Genomic DNA, 23,796 nt, shown 5'->3' on the forward strand with positions numbered 1-23,796 from the left:
CGCGCGTGTGAGCTCGCATTCAGGTGCCCGCAGCTGTGCGCATGCGCATTCGGCTCAAACGCCTCTCCTCGAGACCTCCGCAGCACGTGGGGGCGCTCTGCTCCCTGCGCCTCCCGCGGGAGCGGAAGTGCCGCGCTGCACTCTGGGTAGCCCCGCCCACTCGCGCCGCCGCTTCCGCCGCATTCACCACCGCCGTCGCCGCCGCCTCGGCTGACCCGCCGCCGCGATGAACAAGAAGAAGAAGCCGTTCCTGGGCATGCCTGCGCCCCTGGGCTACGTGCCGGGGTTGGGCCGCGGGTGAGTCCGCTGCCAGGCCTTCGGTACCCCTCGGCCTTCCCCAGCCCCGCTGCCCCTCGCGGCCCGGCCTTGGGCCCTGCGGAGCCTCCTTTGGAAACGCATTTTGTTCTTTTCTTGCTTCTCTACCGGGCGGTGCGATGAAGGAGCATCCTCGCCTTGCGGGGTGGTTCTTGTCAGGCTGCGTCACTTCTCCGGAGCACCCCGTTCCTGCGGGGCCCACAAATGGCGCCCTGGGGAGCACTGACCCCGACTGTCTGGTTTCTGAAGGCTCAGCCCCCCCTCCTCTCATGCCTGCTCCCCGCGGTGCTGTACAGCCTGTGGGCCGTCTTCTGCGTTGTGTCAGCATTGTGATCCCGGTGTCTTTGTAGCTAAACTTTCCCCTACAAAAGAACGGATTGGTTTTTATTTTTTTTTAATTTTTCTTTCTAACGTTGGCTCTATGAGCAGTAGGGATAGGAGCTGGCTGGTGCTGTGCTTACAGAAGGGTGATGTTTTTATTACCTGGCTCTAAGTAACAGTTCTGGCTGGCTGTGTAGCAGTGAGGTTACAGTGTGCTAAAGAGCTGCCTCTGATTTACCCACGCAGAGCCACAGGTTTCACCACCCGCTCTGATATCGGCCCCGCACGCGATGCCAACGACCCGGTGGATGACCGCCATGCCCCGCCGGGGAAGAGGACGGTGGGGGATCAGATGAAGAAGAATCAGACGGCTGATGATGATGATGAAGATTTGAATGACACCAATTACGATGAGGTGATCTGGTAACCGACCCAGAGATGCTTTTCCCCAGGCAGAAGAGACATCCCTGAGCTCCCAGCTCTCTTCCTTTGAATCTCTGTATGAGCTGAGGATTCAAGGCCAGGATTTCCTGTAGTCCCCTGACAACTCCTTTTTCTTCCTTTACGTTAATTGAAAGTCTATTATATGTAATGGTGTATGTTTGCAGTTTTTTATTCTGCTGTTGGACTCCGTATTGTGGTTTTATTTTCCATACGGAGCACAGAGAGTCTCGTGAAGAGGTCCATCAATAAAACATCAGTTGGTGTGTTTTATAGGATGTGCTTTTTTTGTTCTTCACAAATGAAATCTAAACCGTTGTGCTTTGATACATATTCATGTGGCCTGTGCGGTCTCTGGTGTTTAAATCCCACTTTGGTTAGTTAAACGTTGTGTTATTCTTTGTGTTTGCTTTCAGTAGTCTTTAGAGTAAAAAGTTATTGATGGAAGAGAACGCACAAGGTTTTTGTTTGTTGCTTAACAGAAGCAAATTGGAAATAGAAGCAGCTTTGAAGCAGTTTTACTTTTGGAATGGTGAGGGACAATAAGCAGCAGGGATGGTAGAAGAAAGCTGCCTTCATTCAAGGGATGTGTAGTGTGATGCAGTGTTGTGAGGAACAGCCTGCTCACCCGTTTTCAATGTCCTGGGTGGCAGCTGGCTGTGCTAAGTGCATAACAGGAGCCTTAAACTGAGGATGCTGCTTTTCCTTTCCTTCACATTCTTAGTTCAATGGATATGCTGGCAGCCTGTTCTCAAGTGGTCCCTACGAAAAGGACGATGAGGAAGCAGATGCTATTTATGCTGCTCTGGATAAAAGGATGGATGAACGAAGGAAAGAAAGAAGGTAGGATTAATTAGAGCATTGATATGGAATGCTTTCTAGTTCATTTGTGTTTCAAAGATTTCTTCTGCCTCCTCCATTTTCCATTGTAAATGTTATCCTTGTCTACTAGCTGAAGTGTTGAGAAGTTTTATTTGTTTAAATACTGCATCTTAAACATGGTGGCATTAAATGTTAAGGTTGTGGGTGCTTTGCACAACTTGCTGTGGGAGTGGGTTTGGAGTTGGATTTGGTTTGGTTGAATTTGTTCACTGTCATTCATTAAGATGATCCGGGGAGATGCTGAGGGAATGGTTTTGACACCTCACATATTGCACAGCATGCATTAGGAATGCTGTGTCATTAGGAAAGTTGTGTGATGTGGGCATCTTGCAATCCAGTATTAGTTAACTTGTTAAACTCCTGGCCTGCAGCTGGATGGTAAATCCTGAAGTGTGCTTGGTTAGGAATGTTTGTTTTTATGCTACAATATTGCCTTGTGTGATGAGGGACCTCTGTCACACTTGTTTGTAATCCATGCTTGGAAAAATTGGCTTTGCCTTCGTTTGGAACACATCTTTCTGTGGTACTTTGCTTAAAGTGACTGAGCATAACTTCAGTGCTCCTTTTTCTAAGGGAACAACGAGAAAAAGAGGAAATAGAAAAATACCGAATGGAACGACCCAAAATTCAGCAGCAGTTCTCAGACTTGAAAGTAAGGAAAAAAAGCTGTGTTCAGTGCCTGTGATGTGTCTGTGTGAGTTATGGGAGGTGCCTGCTCAGCATTAATTTGCACGGGTTCTGTTCAAGTACTCCGTTATCCTCCAGATCAGAATTACTTTCCTGAGAAAGCAAGAGGATCTTGATTGAGAGCTGCATTCAGGGTTACTGTTGTAGGAGGTGACTGTGAGATACTTTAGGGGCAAGTGGGAATATAGTTCTTCACTCTGAGCGTTTTGCAGTGCTTACACAGCTTAGTGACATTAATGTAAATGTATGCTCTTGTTTTGTGGGTAATTGTTACTTTTGGTTCTTCAGAGGGCAATAGACTTTTCATCTTTGGAGGATGAATAATTTGTTGCCTTTGGAATAGGAGTTGAGAGGGATCTACTGACTCTAAATCTTCTGTTAAATAAAATATGCCACTTAAGCTTTTGCTTAATGATTAGTAATAAAGCGTGCTGCTGCAGGCACTGAGGTTAATTTGTGTATTTGCAGCGCTGTGCTTAAGAACAGATTGATTTGGAATCTCAGACTGGACTAAAACCAAGTCATAATTAAGTGCATGTAATTCTTTTTTACGTTTAATTAGGAAAACATCTGATATTTGACCTGCAAGTCTTTAATTCATCTCGAATTCTTTAAAGAAAAAAAAAAAATAGATCCATTAAGGGCTGTGATCAGAGCTTGAAGAAAAACATGTCTATAGGAAATAACGATGACAACTCATGTTTGAACAGCGGAAGCTGGCAGAGGTCACAGAAGAGGAATGGCTGAGTATTCCAGAGGTTGGGGATGCCAGGAACAAACGCCAGAGGAATCCTCGCTATGAGAAGCTGACTCCTGTCCCTGACAGCTTCTTTGCAAAGCATTTGCAATCCGGGGAGAATCACACATCTGTGGACCCGCGGCAGACGGTGAGTATGGAGACAGAGCTGATGGTCTGGGCTGTGCTTTGTAAGTGGAGATAGGGGTTAATGAAAATGCTGTTGTAGTTTGTGGGTCTGTCAGAGGGACTGTGGGGGTGAAACTCCTGGGCTTGCTAGAAGCTTTCAGCACGTGCTCATTAGCAGACAAAGCCTGAGGATGGACGGCGAAGGTTTGGATCCTGTCTTAAAAGCAGGCAAAAAGTTTTACTTTTCTCTGGCTGTGGAATGGTGATAATGAAAGTTTGGTGTGCTTAAGCAAAGTCTGCTTCTGTTGCAATGAAGTCTTGAAGAAATGAAGCAGCAAATGAAGTTCACCTGGTGGTTTGCTCAATCCGGGGGCCTGCATTAAAATTCAGTTTTCAGTTGACAGTAAGGCAGGTTTGATTGTTGCTGTGCTGCTGTGCAATGCTCTGGTTATACAGTTACAGAAGTAGCTGGCTAGCCCTGAATCAGCACCAGATGTCTGTGATTTCTTTGTGGATATTGATGTTTAGATGTGCTAGGCTCATGCTTGTATTCAGATTTTTCATTTACTTTCTTGTTCCTATTTTGCTGACTTGGCTAAATCTGTAATTACCCTCTGAATTGTAAAACCTGTGTAAGAAATGCCTTGTGATTCAAGGAAGCTGCTGTTCTAGTTGTGTTGTCATCAGCACAGGGGAAAGGGTCAGAAGTAAGACAGCATACTGGCATCTATGCCTGGCAGTCAATGAGGGCAGGTGGGCGAAGACCCTGAATTCTTTTCTGGCATCTCAGAAAACACGTTCAGAATTTGTTTCTCTCACTCTTGTTCCTAGCAATTTGGTGGATTGAATACCCCGTATCCAGGGGGCTTGAATACTCCATACCCAGGAGGAATGACTCCAGGCTTAATGACACCTGGGACAGGTGAATTGGATATGAGGAAGATTGGCCAAGCCAGGAACACCTTGATGGATATGAGGCTAAGCCAGGTGAGTGTGCTAGAAGGAATCTGCTGCAGGTGTACCAGGAGTGGGTGGGATACTCCTATTTAAGGCCTGCTTTTAGGATAGCCTGTCTTTCTCTTGGATGGTAGGTAGGAGAAATAGCTCAGCTACGACCTCTTGGTCTTACGTATGGATTTATTCAGGACAGAATGCTGAGAACATCATTTTGTGTTGTTGACTTCCATTCTATTGATTTTTCTTGTTTAAATCTGGTTTGCACTAAAAGGATGGGCTTTAACTGCTAAGGCTAAAAGTCATTTTAGTGAGTGAAAACTCAGCTGCTTGTTTTCTGTATTTCCAATGGTACTATGTTTTTAACTGTTAAGTTAAAAGTAAATCCATGTATTTTAGAAGTGGGGGGGGGAAAAAGCTAGCAAGTAAGGACTTGTTCTGCTGGTTCCTTGGTCACGGTAAGAGGTAAATGTCTTAAGATTTCTTTGTATAGGAGCAGTGTCTTTTCCAGTCTTGAATGTGTGCAGGAGGGCTGTGGGGCTGTGAATGATCACTTCAGGGGTGCTGACTTGACTTTCCCAGGTGTCTGATTCTGTGAGTGGGCAGACTGTGGTGGACCCGAAAGGATATCTGACAGATTTGAATTCCATGATTCCCACACATGGAGGAGATATCAAGTAAGTTTAAGAAGGATTAGCTGATTAAGCCTCTTCATAATGGCTGTGATCCTGCATATAAATGGAAATCTGTCTGAGTGGGTGGCTTTCAGCTAACATCTAATTTGTAAAGGATGGCAGGTGAGTTTTTGGAATGTGCAAATTTTGGTGATAAAACATGAGCTAACTCAGTGCTGTTGCTTATTAGCTTCCAGCTGCAAGTGCCTGGCTGTAGCTCCTAAATAATCATACCTAAATACTAAACCAGTTCTCTCTGCACTTGCCACGTTAGTGAGTATTAGCAAGCTGTAGCATGTAAGTTGTCACCAGTATGGAAATGTGTGAGGTCACAGGTACTGTGCATCTGAGGGGGCTGTGGAAAAACAAACTAAAGTATTTAGTGATTCAGGAGAATTGTTTGCTAGTGTGCTGAAAACGTTCCTGCCTGTCTTTTCTCCTTCATTAGTGACATCAAAAAAGCTCGTTTGCTCCTGAAATCTGTACGAGAAACCAATCCTCATCATCCACCAGCCTGGATAGCATCAGCCCGACTGGAAGAAGTCACTGGCAAGCTGCAGGTGGCTCGGAATCTCATCATGAAAGGAACTGAGATGTGCCCCAAGGTCAGAATTGCTTTGCTTCCCTGCTGATCCTTGCAGGACAGTGGAAGGTCGTGGTTACAAGCAGCAGGTCTGTTAAGCTGCTGTTAGCTATAGGCTGATACTGCTTCACTTTGTGCAAACTTAAAAGAACCCGTAGTCAGCTAAAAGCTAAGTTCTGTGTTCCTGCTCACAGTAATCCTTTTGATATGAAATAAGGCTGCTTTTTTTTCCTGACAGAGTGAAGATGTTTGGTTAGAAGCTGCTCGGCTTCAGCCTGGAGATACAGCCAAGGCTGTTGTGGCCCAAGCTGTCCGTCACCTCCCTCAGTCTGTCCGAATCTACATAAGAGCAGCAGAGCTGGAGACAGATATCCGTGCAAAGAAGCGTGTCCTGAGGAAAGGTGAGAACTGCTGCAGGGCCAGGGAACACAGTCTGAGTCTCTGTTTGTATTGTGCTGTAAATTGTTCAAGAAATATCTGTAGGATTTTAAATGCTTTTTCTTCTTTTGCCTTCTTTGTGAAAATAGTTGTTAATAATGTATGGAAATGACTGCTGTTGAGTCAGAGTAGAGTGGCTGTCACACTTGTAAAACATCTCTCAGCAGAAAGCTGCTGTTACAGAGCAATTGCAAAACAATGTTTTATTTACTGAAAGCAATTCCAACGTGGTGAAGATTAGAGACACAGATGAAAGCAACTCAAAAATTACGGTCTGAGGGGAAAAGGGTGTTTTGACCATCATCTCTTATGCTGTAGAAAATATGTCAGGCTCTGTGTATGAGATTTGGATTGTCTGTAATTTGTTGGAAACTGCAGTGATTTCTGGTGGAAGAGCTTTAGAGGCTCTGCAGTTCTCATGTAATTGATCGCTGTGGGCCTTGAGGTTTGTTTTAGTGCAGTGATTTCTGTGTTCTCAACAAACAGCTTTTTGGTGTGGTGCCTATAGTAAAACCTTACGTCCTTATTGTATTGACCTGGGAGGTTTTTCTCTTTCATGGAATAGCCATCTTTTCCTAAACCTGTTTTCTTCCAACAGCAGTTTGTTGTGTTGTCCTGAACCCAGGTTTTCCTTGCAGGTTCACAGTGTTCTTTGATTACTTTAAATTGATGTGCCTGTATTCACGAGAACCAAATGGCATCGATTATGTCTCAGGACTTTAATCTAGCCAGGGAAAGGGATCTGTATTTAATACACTTAATACATCCCTGTGATGCAGTCTGTAGTATTAGGTTGACTTGGCTTCAGAGGATGTGAGTTGCCTCCTGCCTCTTCCTGTTGTGTGTAAATTGCATATGGGTGTGAAATGGCCTCTTAGAGCACGCAAAGCACTGTTTGGTAGCTTGTTTTGTTTTTCCTGGCTGAACAGTGTGTTGTTCTGTGGAACGCTGCTCCTGTGACACCCCGTTCTTCTGCAAGAATAATAATGGATGTTGAATGAGAGAATGCTTTTACATGAGCAGAAGTAGGTTTGTAAGTCCAGCTCTGGAAGGAAAGCATGTTGTGTGAAAGCAACTACTTGTGCATTAAGCTCAGAGTCTGTCCTTTCACTTTAAGCATTGTATCCTGTTCCAGTTTATGGAACCACCTGCTTAAACTCCGACACAAAGCTGTTGGTGGAGTTGGAATACAGTTTATCCCGCTGCTTGCAGTCTCTGTGTGTTAGGAATCAACTTCACAGTGCCCCTGTACTGTCTAGGGAGCATCAGCAATGCAGCACTTGGAACTGTTTGGATGTACAGCCTTAAGATAAGAGGCAGTTTAACCTGGTGTTCACTCAAAAATAAAGAAGGCTGATGGCCAGGTGATGTCACTGAGGGGTGGTCTCTCACAGTGTATTTCTCTTCTGTCTCTTGGCTTTGTGTGTTCCTACCATCCAGCAGAACCTCTGGAGCTTTTAAAGCCTGTCTAAAGACAGCCAGCTGAGTGTTCAAAATACATCTCAAGTGTAAAAATCGAATGCTCTATCTACAAAAACACTCTCTGTCCTGCTGAGCAGTGCTTTCAGCTCTTGCAAGCTGATATTATTCACCTGAAATACTTCACAAGAATCTCCTGCTGCTGTAGACTTGAGGTGGAATGGTTAATGCCCAAAACCTCAGTGCACACTATTTGTAAGTGTTCTGTGCGTTTGTGTAGAGCTCAGATGTGCTCTGAAGTTCATGCTCAGCAGTGTGCCTCAGCCTTCCCAGGAGTGCTTAATAGAACAGCAATACCTGGAAGCCAGGCTAATTCCAAAATAGCTTTAGATGCAACTTTCCTCGTCTCTCTGGTTCTGCAGTTATGCTTTCCCCATTGGTAAAGGATGTGTTCAGTCCTGAGTTGCTGTAGCACATTAATGTAAGGCATGGAAATTCTGGAGAGTCTAAATTCTTTATTAAAGTGGTACAGACTGAAACCTTACGTATTTGGAGTTTTTTTTATCAGTGTTGTATGTATTAAAACAATATCTCAGGTATCCATCAGAGTACAGAAATCCCTTTCACCATGCTGAGATTTGAGGCTTTGCTCAGCCAGGTGTTTTACTGCAGGATGTAATTACAGCTTGCAGTTGGAAAAGCCCTGGTCTTGGCCAACCTGTTTCCAATTAAAATTAAGATATATTTTTTTAATTTACTTTTATTTTTTTATTCTTTCACTTTCAGTTCCCCTGGTTGAAACAAGAGTTAATAGAATTACAGTTCTCTCCCTTTTCTCTTGCAGGGAATTTATCTGTAATGGGCCGAAGTCTTTTACGTACTGTCTTTGAAAACTGCATTTCTCTTTGGTAAACTTCTTTCTCCTGATTTGCATTGCTGTCTTTGCCTCTCCAGCCCTTGAGCATGTTCCAAATTCGGTGCGTTTGTGGAAGGCAGCTGTGGAGCTGGAAGAACCTGAGGATGCCAGAATCATGCTGAGCCGTGCTGTGGAGTGCTGCCCTACTAGTGTGGAAGTAAGCTTGAGAAAAGTCAAATACAGAACCCACTGCATTCTGCTTTAGGTTAGCAGTAGAGCTTTGAAAGCAGAAGGCAGGTGAGCGCCGTAGTTTTCTGCCAGGCAGAAGGATGTGATCACTACTGGACTGTAGTTTTTTTTTTTCCCCCTTGACTTGTCTGGTAGCCATTATATACTTCATTTTCCTGTGTCAATTTTCCTGCTTGTTTCTGGAATGCTGAACCGAAGCATCTTCTATTCAGCTGTTTAAGAAGGGATATAGGCAGTAAATACTAGAGCGTAAGCCTGCCAAATGAAGACAGTACCTTGAGGTGATCAGGATTTAGCTCTGAGGACAGTGGTAGACTCTGGTTCTGCTAGTTCTGCATTGGTGTTCCACAGCTTGCTTGTACAGCATGAGGACAGCTGCCAACTGGTAGCAAACAGAATAAAGCTGCTCAGCTCTTCAGGCTGCTGCTGCCATACGGAGGCGTTGTCGCCTCCTTGTTCTAATCTAAAGTACATATTTTGTTGCTCTGCAGCTGTGGCTTGCTCTGGCAAGACTGGAGACATATGAGAACGCTCGTAAAGTCCTTAACAAAGCCCGTGAGAATATTCCAACAGATCGTCACATCTGGATTACTGCTGCCAAGCTGGAGGAAGCCAATGGAAACACCCAGATGGTGGAGAAAATCATCGACAGAGCCATCACTTCTCTGAGGGCCAACGGTGTGGAAATCAACAGAGAGCAATGGATACAGGTATTGGGCTGGTCTCAGTGACCCGGGTGAACCCTTCAGGTTCTGTTTTGAAGCTTCCTGTTTCTTGATGCCAGGTTAGAGCCCAGCTTTGCACTGGGCTTATCAGTGGAGGTCCCTGTGGGAAAAATATTAGGTGACTAAAACACTGAGGAGTGCCAAGGGCTGAGATAAGTGATCCACTGGGATGGCATTATGCTGCTTGAGCTGTGGAATGTCAGATTTACTTCTTGGAAAATAACCAGCTTTGAGTCGAAGCAGCTGCAGCTTCAAGTAGGAGGGAAGCTTTAAGCCTCCAGTGAAGGATTTATATGTGTTTTACACATGTCTTTTCTGGCTTAAGAGACACCTGTTTGCCAGAGAGCTCTTTGTTGGAGGGTGCTGTGAGAAGTCAATACAAATATTGCACATGCAGCAGACAGGAAATATTCTGTTAGTGCTTTATTGGCTCACAGTGCCTCCTGAGGCTGTGCAAAGTAGGCACAGCTAACACATGGAGCCAGGTTTTCTGAGGATGTTTACAGAGCACAGCCTCTGTGCAGGTTCATCCCACTGTGACACATCATCCTATTCTGGAACTTTTGTGCTAGAAAAGTAGCAAAAAGTTCTGTGGATTTCAGTGATTTGGTCACCTTGGAAAACTGTGATTTTTGAGTTTCCCAGTTAGTGAGACTCTTCAAATACTGTGGTTAAATAACAAGTGAGTGGCTTGATGTTCAAGTTGGAAGAAATTTCCTTCTGAATATCTACAGTTGCTGTCTTTAAAAATAACCCTGTAAACCAATTTACTACTGGTACCACTTGCAGTGGGTCCAGGCAGCAAAATGTTCCTGCTAGTGTTTAAGAGAGCGACAGTAATTAACAAAGTATTTAATATTAAACAGATATTCTTGCTAGCATCTAAATGAGTTACAACTTTGTTTACAGCACTGTAACAATTAAAGATTGATTTCCATTTTTCTATTTAAAAAGCAGCACCACACCACCCTTTGCATCCTTGTCTTTCAGCGAGTTCCTTTTCAGTACTTACAGCTGTTCCATTGCTGTTACCAGACCTAAAAAATAACAACCCAAAGCTGCAGGAAGCTCAGTGGTTGTGATGCTACAGTTCTGCATTTCTTATTGGCAGAATCTCTGTATGGCCCAACCCAGAGGTGGTGCTGGAAAGGTCACACGTTGTCACCATTCAGATTGTTTCTGTGTGCAGCTGTAGCACCTTCCTTGTGGGTGTGCTCTCTGGTGTTGGGATACGTTTAAGTAAAGGCATTTGTAACACACAGGGACCTGTAACGTCCCCTCATGTGCTTACAGATCAGGAGTTGGTGTTGCAGAATCTAACTTACTGTGCTGATGTCTCAAAATGAGCAGCTCTTGTTCTTGTCCCCAGGATGCTGAGGAATGTGATAAAGCTGGAAGTGTGGCCACGTGCCAGGCGATCATGCGAGCTGTGATTGGGATTGGGATTGAGGAAGAAGACAGGAAGCACACCTGGATGGAAGATGCAGACAGTGTACGTCCAGCTGTGCTGCTGTGGGGTTTTTTTCTAAACTGGGGGAAGTGGAACTGGAGCCAGGAAAGTAAGATTGTTTTAATCACTGAAAGTGGATGTGATGCGCACAGCATCTGCCTGCGTTTGGCCAGTCTGCCTCTGGAGAACTTTATTTCAGACTTGAGCCTTCATTAAGCAGGAAGTTGGTGACTCTTAATAGATTGTTTGCTGATTTCTTTCTTTATGGGCTGTCAATGAAGATTAAGGTCTTGTTCAACAAATTCAGAGTTGAGTTTTGAGGCGTAAACGTTGTAGTTGAAGAGGTGATGTAGGATTGAGCAGAGAGTGCATAAAAGTTTTACCACGTCTTCTTTGTATTTGGGGAGTAGTTTAAATATGCACTACAAACTGAATTATATTTTGTCACAATACGTGGAGAGACAATTGGAACGTTCCTCTGGGCTTCCTTTTCAAAAGCTGATATCAAAATAGGTAATGCCTCAATTCATATAGTAAGTTTCTGAGTTCTGTGTTGAATTACACGTGTGTTGTTCTGTCTTGCCCTTGATTTCACTGCAACTTTAAGCTGACTTCTGCTCTGCTTCTCCTTAGTGTGTTGCTCATAATGCTCTGGAATGTGCCCGAGCCATTTATGCTTATGCCTTGCAAGTTTTCCCAAGCAAGAAGAGCGTGTGGTTGAGAGCAGCATACTTTGAAAAGAACCATGGAACGAGGTACGTGCACTGCATCATCCTCTGAAAGTCTTGTTCCTTCTGCATGCAGTGCGATAGATTGGGAAGGTAGAAGAGCCACAAGGTCAGCAAGGAAGTGTGCTGTTCCACAGACAGAATTAGTTCAGCTGGTGAAAGCTCAGTGGCGTTGTTTGCAGACCTTTGCTGTGGTCAGGTTGCTTATTTTCTTTGTGAGATCATAAAGAGTCCTTTAGGAAAAGAGGCTATTTGATGGAAGTAGCTATGAATAAGTGAGGTAGGGTGGTCATCTTTGAGAAAGCATTCCTAGAAAAAATTGGGAATACAGAGTAGCATATTGCCAAGAAATGCAGCAAGTGTTTTGTTTAGCTTTTGTAGATAAACTGCTTTAGTACTCAGTCTGAGCATCTCTGGCATTTTCTCATAATGTCAAATTATGAATGAGTATTATGCTGTCACAGCTTAGGCCTCTTATTTTGGTGTTTATTTGTGAAACTCCACACATCTGAATCTTTCTGTACAGAGTTTATAATGAAGCAAGCTGTATAGCAAACCCCTCATGCAGATGAAATTAGTCTTGCTAAAGCTAACATGGCTGCTGTGTGGAAGTGACTGTAGAGGCAGGGTTGTGTGTCATGCTTGTGGAACAAGTGTGTCCTTGCCTTTGTTGTTCTCCCATGTTTTCCGGTGGTGGCTGGCCTTTAAGCTCCTTGTTGTACATGAAGTGCATTTTCCAGAGGAGGAAGAAAATGTCAATAAGATCAGGCCAGCTTCATCTAATAATTCTGAAAAACTTCCTGTCTCGGTTTCTGCTGAGGTTTGTTTAGAAGGCTGGCTCTCTCCAAGACAAACGAGCTGCTTGTGCTCAGAGCCTCCCTGCAGCAGCCATCAAACAAAGGTGTCTGAACAATGAGCCGTTTGTGGAGCACTGATTTCAGAACACTTGTGGAAGAGAAGACCCCACCCTTTCCTTGTTATGAAACAGCTTATCAAGGTTTACAGCGTTGGACTTTGCAACAGTATTTATAGCACTGAGTGATAGTGGAAGCCGAGGGTGAGAGCTCGCCTTTGGCAGCGCTTCGAGCGATTGTAACTTGCTCTTTCTTGTCTCAGAGAATCCTTGGAGGCTCTTTTGCAGAGAGCTGTTGCTCACTGTCCCAAAGCAGAGGTGCTGTGGCTCATGGGAGCCAAGTCGAAGTGGCTGGCAGGAGATGTGCCAGCAGCCAGAAGCATCTTGGCCCTGGCTTTCCAGGTGGGTATGTTAAATTTGTGTAGTGGTGTCAGTGCTCACCTGATTGCTGCCACCTTTTGATATGAGGAGGTTTCCTCTGTTCTTTGATAGTTTTATTTGTCAAAAATGTTCAAAAATGTAAAACATTAGTAAGCTGGAAGCAAGAATGCATTACTGCTCTCTTAGTGTTACCACACCAAGTTGAGTTCACAGGTCATTACTGTTAGTACCGTTGCTTCTACCGTACCCAGCCATGGATCTGCATTGTCTTGTGCTTGCTCATCTGTCTTCACACTTGACAGGGTAGTAATCTGCCCCAATTAGTGAGGTTGCTGTTTTACCTTGGTTTGGACCAAATCCACTGCTCTAAAGCAAAGTGAATGGAATTGTCCACTGGATGCTGGAAGATGGGCAGAGAGGTACAGTTCTGATGTGGAATGAGACCTCAGGAGCTGAGGAGCAAAAATAAACGGCAGCTCCTCAGCAAGGAGGTGAAAGAGTCTTATTTCCTAAATTTGATCTTGGTTGTTTTTGTGAATATTCTGAAGATTCCTTGATATGATTGTGACTGAAATGACTTGTACTGGAGGAGTGCTTTTCACAGCCCTCTGCTGGGAATCTGAGCTTCAGCATTTTGTTCAGGGACAATGAAGCGAGGGTCTCACTGTGACAGACTGTCTGATTTTTGCAGTAGTTGAACTGCAAGTTCAGGAGATCAAGCATTAACGCTTTTCAACAGTTGAGAGGCATCCAACATTTCAACTGAAATATATCTTTGTGTTGCGCATCTGCTTCATAGAATTTCTGTGAACTTCAAAGGTCAAAGAAGTTTGGGAGGAGCTTGAAGTGAAGAAAAAGTCCTAATGTGGATTGACAGAGCTCTGACTTCAATTTTAATGTGGATCAAACGAGGGATTAAATCTGCTGTTGATTCACTGGATGCATTTGTCTGTCACTTTGTGTTCTCGCAGGCCAACCCCAACAGCGAGGAGATCTGGCTGGCTGCCGTCAAGCTGGAGTCGGAAAACAATGAATATGAAAGAGCAAGGAGGCTGCTGGCAAAAGCTCGCAGCAGTGCCCCCACTGCAAGGGTAGGGATGTGAGGGGGGTGGAGAGGCTGCTCGTGGCCATGGGGGAGCTGAGTGGTAAGCAGGAGCTCCTTCTGTTCCGTGGCCTCCAGTGATTGACCCGGTGGCTCCCTGCCATTGCCTTTTGCAGGCACCATAGCACTTCTCCAGCAAATTGCAACACAGAGTTGTGGCATGATGGGAACAGAGGCTAGGATCAAGTGAAGGGTTTCAAGTTGGTGTTTTTTTTTTTTTTCACACAAATGGCAAAAGTCAGGAAATTCCCACTTTACAGCTGTTTGTATAATGTTCCTGTTGCATAAAAGCGTGTCTTGGAGGAAAGAGTGAAAGTATTTCTTGCAGAAGGCTCAGTTATGCTGCACTAAAGGCAGCGCTCGTCGGGTCTGTTTAAAGCTACAGTCCTGTGTTTACCTCGCAGTTACTTCTGGTGTGATAAATGTTGTCAATATTTAGCTGTGCACACAGAATCATTTCAATTTGCCCAAGTAAGAGAAAAAGCCTGGTTTGCTATGCGGAAAATTGGATCTTTTAGATTATCCTCCTCTTCTGTCAGTCAAGGAGGCTTCTGCTCCAAACTGCTGCTCATGAATAACTTTCCAATGAATGCACAAACGTGGGAATCCACTGCACTGACACAATTCTTGCTCTTGTTGCTTTTTTTTTTTTTGTCCTGCAGTGGCTGCTAATGATAAACACCTCTGGCTTCTTTCTCAGGTCTTCATGAAGTCTGTGAAGTTGGAATGGGTGCTTGGAAACATTGCTGCAGCACAGGAGCTTTGTGAGGAAGCCCTAAAGCACTACGAAGACTTCCCCAAACTGTGGATGATGAAGGGACAAATCGAGGAGCAGAAAGAGCTGGTAGAGAAAGCAAGGGAGGCTTACAATCAAGGGGTAAGATGTTATTGCAAGCTTGCTGTGTGCTTGTGATATGGACAGATGTCTGTCTGCAAGTCAGGATGGAGGGGGCTCTGTTCCAGATTAACTGTAGAGGTAATTTCTGCTCTCTCCCTATCATTGGTTAAAACAGTAACAGAAAAATATTAGGGTGTTGAAGTAAGCACTGAGAATTTATCTCTTAGCCAGTGTTGCACGTGCAAAATTCACTTTCTTGCTTGAGAGAGTTTGCTGTATGCTTGGCTACTCACTAGCAGGAAAGTCATTACACAGTAATTCTCTCAGACCTGCAAGGACTAACAGCAGAACTTAACAGAAGACCCTGCTAATGAGGTTAGATAAGCACTGTAAAAAGAGATGATCCACTGGGTGCTCCTGTGTCTTTTAAATGGTAATTGGTGTCCTTGTGTAGAAATGCTCCTGAAATTCATCTGCCCTGAAAGTAACAGGGGGAGCTGGTTTCTGCCAGTGTCTGTATCCTAATGACTTGGTGAGCTTCAAGGGCAGTGTGTTTCCTGCATGCTCTGTGGATGTGAATTCGTTATTTGTTAGAGCTCTCCATCTCTAGGTGGAGCACAGGATATAGATGTACTGCTAAGGGAGATGTACTCTTTCTTTGTGCTTGGCACTGGGATAGCTCAGCCACAGCTGGTGTACCTGCTGTTTTGGTTATAGCAGAAACTAGATTTCTATTGCTCAGTGCTATAAAATTAACTAGGAGAAATTTGAGGGATGTGGTCACCTTTGGCTCAGTTCTGAACTCATGAAGATGTAAGGAAGGAATTCCTTTTCTATGGGGGGTTATAGTGTTTTCAGATCTACAGACTGACCTTACCTTTTGTTATTATGTTAAACAGCTGAAAAAGTGTCCCCATTCCATACCCTTGTGGCTTTTGCTGTCCAGACTGGAAGAGAAGGTGGGGCAGTTGACCAGAGCAAGGGCCATCTTGGAAAAGTCTCGTCTGAAGAACCCAAAGAATGCAGATCTCTGGTGAGTTGTGTAGATGTGAATTTAGTCTGAGCTGTAAGGCTGGTGCACGCTTTGGGTGCCTTGCACCTCAGGTATTTGCTCACAAAGCTTGTGAGCTCACCTATCCTAGCATTTCTTCTGGTTTAACAGCTTCTGAATATCAGAAGGGCTCTGGAGGGTTAGAGTGTAGCTACTCTAAGGAGCTGGGGACCCGTTGTTTCTTTACACATAGCTGTAGTGCAGAGAACATGAAAATCAAGGGGTCTTTTGTTTCTATTGCATTGTTTCTATTGTAGATTAAAAATGATAAGAGAAATTGACTGGGTCGTTGTAAAATGATGTATTTTTAAATGGAGAGGGGTGGGAAGAAGTCCATAATGTGCATGTGTTCACACAGGCATATGTTTGTAATTGCCAGTGACTTTCAGATGACTCAGAGTTGATTTGTACACAGTGAATGTGTTACAATAAATATCATCACTGGGTGTCTTTGTCACCAGGTTGGAGTCTGTGAGACTGGAGTACAGAGCTGGGCTGAAGAACATTGCAAATACTCTGATGGCCAAGGCCTTGCAGGAATGCCCAAATTCAGGTGGGTTGGATCTCATGTTTATCTTAAGCACAGTTGTGTTTGCTCAGTTAGTGAAGGCTCATCTTTTTCCAAGGCATCCTTTCAGAATAATGCATTTTAGAGAAGTGTCAGTCATTTTCCCACTCACAAAGGGAGAGTTGGGGGGTTTTGTGAATAATGCTGGTTGCTTTGTAGTGCCTCACGTGGAAGGGGACGTGGGTTGGTGGTGGCAGCACTGGTTCTGCGCTCCACGGTTTGTCAAGAGGTTTGGTGCAAAATAAGGATGGATACGGGTGGCTTTGCTCTGAAGCTGGTGGAAGTCTGTGCCAAGGTTTAAAACTGAAGAAAGTCTCTCAAGCTTCTATAATTAGGCAGTTTGGTGGAAAAAGGATGTTTTTTTCCCCTGTCTCATTGGAATATAATTGGCTGGGGGAGACTTCCTGCTATTGGCTTGCCCGCACCGATTACACTACTATTGAGGCTTGAGTGCTTCACAACTTGCACTGACAGTAAATTTCAGTCAGTTATGATAAGGGGATTGTGTGCCATGAGCATTTAGTCCTGTTTTTTGGTTATTTTAGCTTATGATATATGCCCCATTTGCCTTTCCTTAAGTCAGTCAGTTGGTTCTAACCAGCAATGGAAGCATTTGCCTCTTGGGTTTGGAGGAGGAAGTGCATAATGTTTCTTTTTTTATATTTTTGACAGAATTGTGGGAAGGCTTAATTCTTTAAGCATGTTGATACCATTGGAGAGATGTCACTTAAGTAGGAAGAGTAGTAACCTACCACAGGGCAAGCCTTTTTAGTTTGCCTTCAGGCTGGGTTTTGAAAGGTGTTTAATTGATGACTGCTTAAGTCACCCCACTGAAATAATGGGAATTAAGTGACTTCTGTGGCTTGATAAACTCACTGCAAGCTGCTTGCTGTGTGAGTGGGTCAACAAAGCAATAGCAGCCTTGTGTTGTGAATGACCTAACACTTCTTGTGTTTGCTACCTCAGGCTCTTTTGCAGAATCTGCCTGTTGCAGTGGAAATAGGCAGTAAGATCTCAGATTCTGTTTAAACAAAACAACTTTCAACTCTTAAAACTCTGCAGACCAAGAAGGAAAAACAAGGTTTAGTTTGTTGGACACCCACAGAGACCTGTGTCCATCAGTTGCTGATCTGGTTGCCACTCCTTATGGCTGACATAGGTAGATGGCACAAAAGATAAAACTGAAATACAATGGTGTTTGTATCCTCAGCAGGCCTGAAAACAGAGGTCTGTGAGAATGGTTTGAGTCTGTATGTAAAGAGTAAATCTTGTAAACAGGAAGGGAAGAATTCTGCTGCAGTCTGTCACTGCTGTCATCTGAGTCAGTGTAAATTCCCATGTGCAGTTTATGGGAAGTGAGCTTTGATAGAGTCCTGGCAGTCCCAAGCTTTCAGGCTTTACCTTGAAGTGATCAGCAGGTATGGTTGACTGACATTAGAAACTGAACATTTCATGCTCCTCTGAGCATGTTTCCTTTCTTGTTTTTGGCAATGAAAGGAACTGGGGATTAAACCCAGCTTTCCTGCCCCGTGTCCTTCGTCAAATGCGTGGAGAGCCAGCATCAATAATACTGTGCTGTTCTTTGGCACCCGTGAGACTGCTCCCAAGTGGGACTTTACCTGCCACTGTAGCTTTCCAGTCAGAGCAGTTTGCTGCTGCTAATGAGTTCCCCTCTGCTGCGTGCAGTGTCTATGGGAAAGACTTCAGCTCTGTGCTCATGCACACGGGTGTCGTGGTACAGAAACATTCAGAACTGAGGGCTTGTTGCTACATTTCAGAGCACTGAATGAAGCATCCCTGCTGAAAGAGTGATTTGAGATGAGGTGGAGGTGCAGGGATGACTTCTGGGATGGGCACAGTAGTACTGAATCACAGAATTGTAGGGGTTGGAAGGGACCTCCAGAGGTCATTGAGTCCAACCCCCCTGCCAAAGCAGGTTCCCTACAGCGGGTCACACAGGTAGGCATCCAGGGCAGGTCTTGAACATCTCCATCTACTGCTTGCTTTATGGAGTGCTGGCCTGATGGCACGTGCTAAGGGAGGATTAATCTCTGATTCACACTAAACAATCTTTCTACTTCACTTGATAAAAGGAATCCTGTGGTCAGAGGCAATTTTCCTTGAAGCGCGACCACAACGGAAGACCAAGAGTGTGGATGCCCTGAAGAAGTGTGAGCATGACCCACATGTTCTGCTGGCTGTGGCCAAGTAAGTTCCTCTGCTTGATGTAGTAAAGATGCTTTTTTGTGTGTAGCTGCATCCCTGATGAAACATTGCACTTGAGTACGACCACGTGATGCTGGCTGCAGCAGCTCTAATCAGCCTCACAGCAAGAAGCAGCTCTCAAGCTGTCTCCTAGTAACTGCAAATCTGCTGCTCTCCCTTGATTCGAAACAAGGGATGTCAGCCTGCCCTCAAGCTGTTCTGGTGGGTTTGGGAAAGCAGCATGGACAGTAAGACATTCACAGAGTCCTTTTCTACTGCTGGCTATTGGCAGTTTGTGAAAACCATCTTTGTGCCCCTTAAATTTTGGCATGCTTTCAGATGAGCTGGGCCTACTTAGGTTTTACAGGATATGTTTGAAATATTTCTGAAAATATGAACCATTTTGGCTGGTTGTTGTTTGCTTTTTAAGTGGCTGATGCTGTATTCTTCATCCTTCCTCTCTATCCTAGATTGTCAGATACTTCTAATCTTAAGCCAGCCTGTGCTGTTCTAGCCTTCTCCCTTCACAAATTTCTGCTATGTCAGTTTTCTTTCAGTTGTGGCCCTTCCTGGAATGCAGACTACAAGTCACACTGTAGTTTGCTTCATGGAACAGGGAGATAGCCTACTAGGAATTGTCTGCTTCTAGATGAAGTTGTGAGGTTTCCAGTGATGAACAGCTGTAATTAGAATTGACTCCCACCATATCCTTTCTGATCTGATTGCAGCCCACAGCAGTTACGACTGGAACAACCTTCTCTTCCCCTGTGAACACCAGCAGAGGTTAATGCACAAAGCACGTTGCCCAGAGAATTGCCCAATTCTTTCACAACTCTGTTTTAAAGGCCAAAGAAAACTGTAGGATACACTCCAGTGACTGCAACACTGGGTTCTGACAGATAACAGCTGCCTTGTTCTGCCTTAGCAGCAAGTGAGAAAACTGTTAACTTCTGCTGAAACAGCTTCTAGGCACTTTCTGGTGCAACCTCAGGCAGTTTAGCAGCTAATCCCAACACAAACAGCTTCTGCCTTCCATTGTGACTTGCTTGTAGGTGTGCTAATACTGTGATCAGTCACACATCTCTGGAAGGCTTGAAGCATGATTCTGAATATGGCCACCACTTGCAGGTGTTTAGCCTCTGCTGTCATTGTTGGTGCCCTTTTAAATCACAGTTTATTTAACACGGAACAATCAAGAGTATTATAGGGCTTAAAAACAATCACATAAGCTGTATAATTTTATGGCTGGCTAAGCCCTTTATGAGGGATGGCTGTTTGATTTGATAAGGACCTTACTAGCTCAAATGAACTCTTTAATGCACAGGAATGAAACCAATAGGCTATTGACTCAGCTGGTTAATTACTGGGGAGAAATTTCAGGATTCACAAGTGCCTTTTTTGAAATGGCAGCCGTTGGGCTGTGTGCCAGGGTTGGGTTTGAGCTTGGAGTGTTGCATACTTGTCTTTCCCTGTAAGGTGGGGATGGCAGGAGAGCATTCCTAGTGTGCGTGGTCGCATGCAGTCGTGGCTCTGTTAACATGCGTACGATTGCAACTGCTTGAAGTTAATTGTTAAGATGCTAAAATCAACTTGAAATAATAAGAAGTGAAGAGAAAGAAAATAGTTGGGTGTATATAATCCTATTCCTTCCCACAGCAAAATTAAATGAGTTAAAATCATAGAAGGAGTCATAGAGCGGCCTGGGTTGAAAAGGACCACAATGCTCATCCAGTTCCAACCCCCTGCTGTGTGCAGGTCACCAGCCACCAGACCAGGCTGCCCAGAGCCACATCCAGCCTGGCCTTGAATGCCTGCAGGGATGGGGCATCCACAGCTTCCTTGGGCAACCTGTTCCAGTGCCTCACCACCCTCTGTGTGAAGAACTTCCTCCTAATATCCAACCTAAACCTCCCCTGTCTTACTTTGAAACCATCCCCATTGTCCTATCACTATCCAACCTCATAAACAGTTAAGTTAGCAAGGAGTGAGCTCAAAAAGTAGTGAGTACTGCCCTTCTTTGGAGTGTCTGTCTCTTCCTTTGGCTGTGAGCACAGGAGGCAGTGGAAGTGCTCAGTTCTCTCATGTCTCTTCCCTTCCCTGGTGGAGCACAGAACCTGGCGTTTCCTTCTTGGGAGAACAAAGAGATGAAATACCTGCACAGTGCTTGCAGCTTGCTGTATTCCCCTGGAGAGGACGTTTGTTTATTTGCTTTTCCCAACAGATTATTCTGGAGTGAGCGTAAAATAACGAAGGCCCGTGAATGGTTCCACCGAACGGTGAAGATTGATTCTGACCTGGGAGATGCCTGGGCTTTCTTCTACAAGTTTGAGCTCCAGCATGGCACAGAGGTGAGTGTGCACCTGGAAACATGGGGAGCCAGGGAAGGCAGCAGGAATCCCTGGTTGGTGTTGGGAATTGCTGCAGTGCTGGGCACAGCATGCTGCTGCTGCCTGGCTGGCTTGCAGGCAGGAGGCTGAGGCTGTCACATGAAAAAATGAGCGTGCACAGACACGTGTGGTGATTTCTAAAAGGCACTGTCGTTAGCAGAGCTGTCTTCCTGGCTGCTTTGCTATCCACAGTCATGCTAGTTCATGCAAAGACCTATGAAATCAATCTTCCTCCTGTAAAATGCAAGCTTTCCCATGGGAGGCTTTTCCTGCAGTTGTGATGCTAGATTTGTGCAACTTGTCCTGTGTCTCGCCGAGTGTTGAGCACATGCTGCCTATGGGCACAGCTGGAGGAGCACTTCTAATCTCTATGGCAGTTTTCACTGCCTGATATTAGTGAAATGATGGAAGTGTTATCTTCTGACTTCACAGAGGCCTCTCGCTTGACCTGTGGGGCAGTAACACAAAGGAAACTTCTGCTGCAGTTTCTTTGGGGTAGCCCAAACCTGCTTGACTGTAGTTAGGCCAGTTTGTCCAGCAAGGCAGGAGAGCTGCTGCTGAAATTAAAACTTCCTTCCCTACCTCCCTTAGTGGGGACTGGGGGACAAAGGAAGGCTTTGGGTAAGGGTTTGAATCAGGGAGAAGACTACGAAATGTTTGGCCCTTTGGATCAAACCAGAGCGTTTACAGACTTGAAATTTGTCATTTCTCTTCGGTGCAGGAGCAACAGGAAGAGGTGAGGAAGCGCTGTGAGAACGCTGAGCCCCGCCACGGAGAGCTTTGGTGTGATGTCTCCAAAGACATAGTGAACTGGCAGAAGAAGATTGGAGAGATTCTTGTGCTTGTGGCAGCCAAGCTGAAAAATACCTTCTAGACCTTGCTGGCCTCAGCCACATCGATCACCTCTGTAGGACTTGTCTGCTTCCCTGCTTTCAGTTCTTTTGCCCTCGACGTGGCACAGAGCTCAGAGGACAGGAGATAGATGGCAGTGTGAAAGGTCTTTCCTCCAAGAGAAATGCTGATTCCTTCTCTTTGTTCCAGCAATAGTGCTCTAGGCTCACACAATGCAGTAATTAGCACAAGTGTATCTGAATCTCCTCTGTGTGTTGCTGCTGGTGTAAATGTAGGGGAGCTGAGCAGTTCTGTAAGGCTGCATTGGCACTTTTGTTCTGGTACCTGAATCCCCTCTCTAAACATAAGCCTTCATTACTGCTTGTGTGGTTTCTGACCTTCAGCAGCGGCCCTGGATTCCTCTGCAGCATGAAGTGCCTGCCTTTGTCCCCTACTCTGCACTGCTGGTAGTGAGTGGCCCAACTGTTCTGTTGTGTCTGAACCCCCTTGGAGGAGGTGGGGGGGTTCTGCTGGGGTGAAGCTGGGCAGCAGAGGGGCACGGCTGGGGTGATCCTTATTTCTAGTTGATCTCTGCTGGCAAACTGCAGCACAGCTCAGTACTCCTCAAACCTGACTAGATGGAGCATTTTGTGAAATTCCACAGTATTTTAGAGCCTTCTTTTTCTAAGATGTACATAATATAACCTTATTCTTCTAGATGCTCGATTTCATTAAGCACAGTCATATTTTAAAGTAATGAGGCAAAATCCAGCAATCCTTGAAATCCCTTTAAAGGAATAAGATTTCATTCAAGTCTTTGGGACAAGTTGCACTTTTACAGTGCCAGCTGCTTTTTACTGTGCGTGTTTTGGATGACCACCTTCAGGAAGTGAATGCTTTGGAAGGAGAGCTTTGGTGTTCTTGGGACCCTTTGTAAGCTGTCTTTAATTTTCTATGCTTGGAATCTGTATTATTTTGACCTAATGAACCTAACTTTCTTGTGATCATTCATTGAACTTAGATACATGAAAAGTATTTGGGTCTGTGTGTGTGTGTCATATAATGTATTTAGCTGGAGGAAGGACTTATCAAAGGTTTTAGCTGGTAAAATATGTATAAAATACAGCTTGTGCTTTGTTTCCTTATGTTCTCTTTGAATGGTTCTTGCCCTGTGCTCTGACTGGGAAGAGTGGGTGTGATAGTGGGAGCTTGCAGCTTACCAGGCTCTCTGTGCTCTGGGAATGCACCTGCTGGGGTTGTGGACGTGCTGAGAGATTTGCTTAGGGTGCCCTGATGATGTCTGTGGGTTTATGGGAAGGTGAAGCAGGAGGAGGCTGAGGAGCAGAGTGGGGACACGGACTGTGGGAAGGAGAGAGGCTGGGTGTGTGGGAAAGGAAGGAGGCTGGGACAGACAGGGCTCTGAACAGCCCTGATGGCTGCAGGGTTGGGGTGGTTGGAACCACAGTGGCGTGGCTCTTTGTGCTGGAGAAACTCCTGAGCTGTGGGAGTTTGGAGCATCTCCCCCCAGCCGTGTGCTGCAGGGCAGGATCAGTGGCTTCCCCTGCTTCTTGCTCAGGTGTCAGCATCATCTCCAAGGGTTTGGTGCCCTGGAGATGAGGAAATGCCAGGGCTGGGCTGCATTCTCCTCCTGGACGCCGCGCTCCCCTCGCCCAGCCTGCCCACTGCATCTCAGGTGCCCAGGGCCTTTACGTTCACTTTTGTTTCACAGATAAATGGGATCATCCATCTCAGAGCCCTTTAACGTGCCTAGATGTCTTTGTCTTTTTAAGCAGATCATGGCACCTATGAAATTTAACTATATATAGAGCTCAATAAACAAGTTATATGGGTCCTGTCTGCAATGGTATGTTCTTGTGTATTCCCACTGTGCACGGTGGAACGTTTTCCTGGTCGGATGGCTCCTGCTCCCACGTGCCAAGCTGAGAAGTCGGACTGTTCAGCTCTTTGCTTTATCTCACCCCAGTGCAGCGTT

General features: G+C 45.1%; 1 protein-coding gene across 1 annotated transcript; it reads left to right on the top strand.

The window, feature by feature from the left end:
- The first annotated feature begins 174 nt into the window (after positions 1-174).
- PRPF6 (pre-mRNA processing factor 6) lies at positions 175-23,653 on the top strand. Its single transcript, XM_042884745.1, has 21 exons — positions 175-297; positions 883-1,051; positions 1,802-1,920; positions 2,533-2,611; positions 3,357-3,533; positions 4,343-4,498; positions 5,048-5,142; positions 5,588-5,744; positions 5,961-6,123; positions 8,534-8,652; positions 9,176-9,394; positions 10,779-10,901; positions 11,493-11,614; positions 12,704-12,842; positions 13,793-13,912; positions 14,624-14,800; positions 15,661-15,794; positions 16,274-16,365; positions 18,474-18,588; positions 20,807-20,933; positions 21,694-23,653. Exons 1-21 carry the CDS (start codon positions 227-229, stop codon positions 21,844-21,846), a joined length of 2,826 nt encoding a protein of 941 aa, XP_042740679.1. The 5' UTR covers positions 175-226; the 3' UTR covers positions 21,847-23,653.
- The last annotated feature ends 143 nt before the right edge of the window (positions 23,654-23,796 follow it).

This window comes from Lagopus leucura, unplaced genomic scaffold (assembly GCF_019238085.1).
Source record: "Lagopus leucura isolate 7727_CA_CO unplaced genomic scaffold, USGS_WTPT01 Super-Scaffold_100045, whole genome shotgun sequence".
Classification (NCBI taxonomy): Eukaryota; Metazoa; Chordata; class Aves; order Galliformes; family Phasianidae; genus Lagopus; species Lagopus leucura.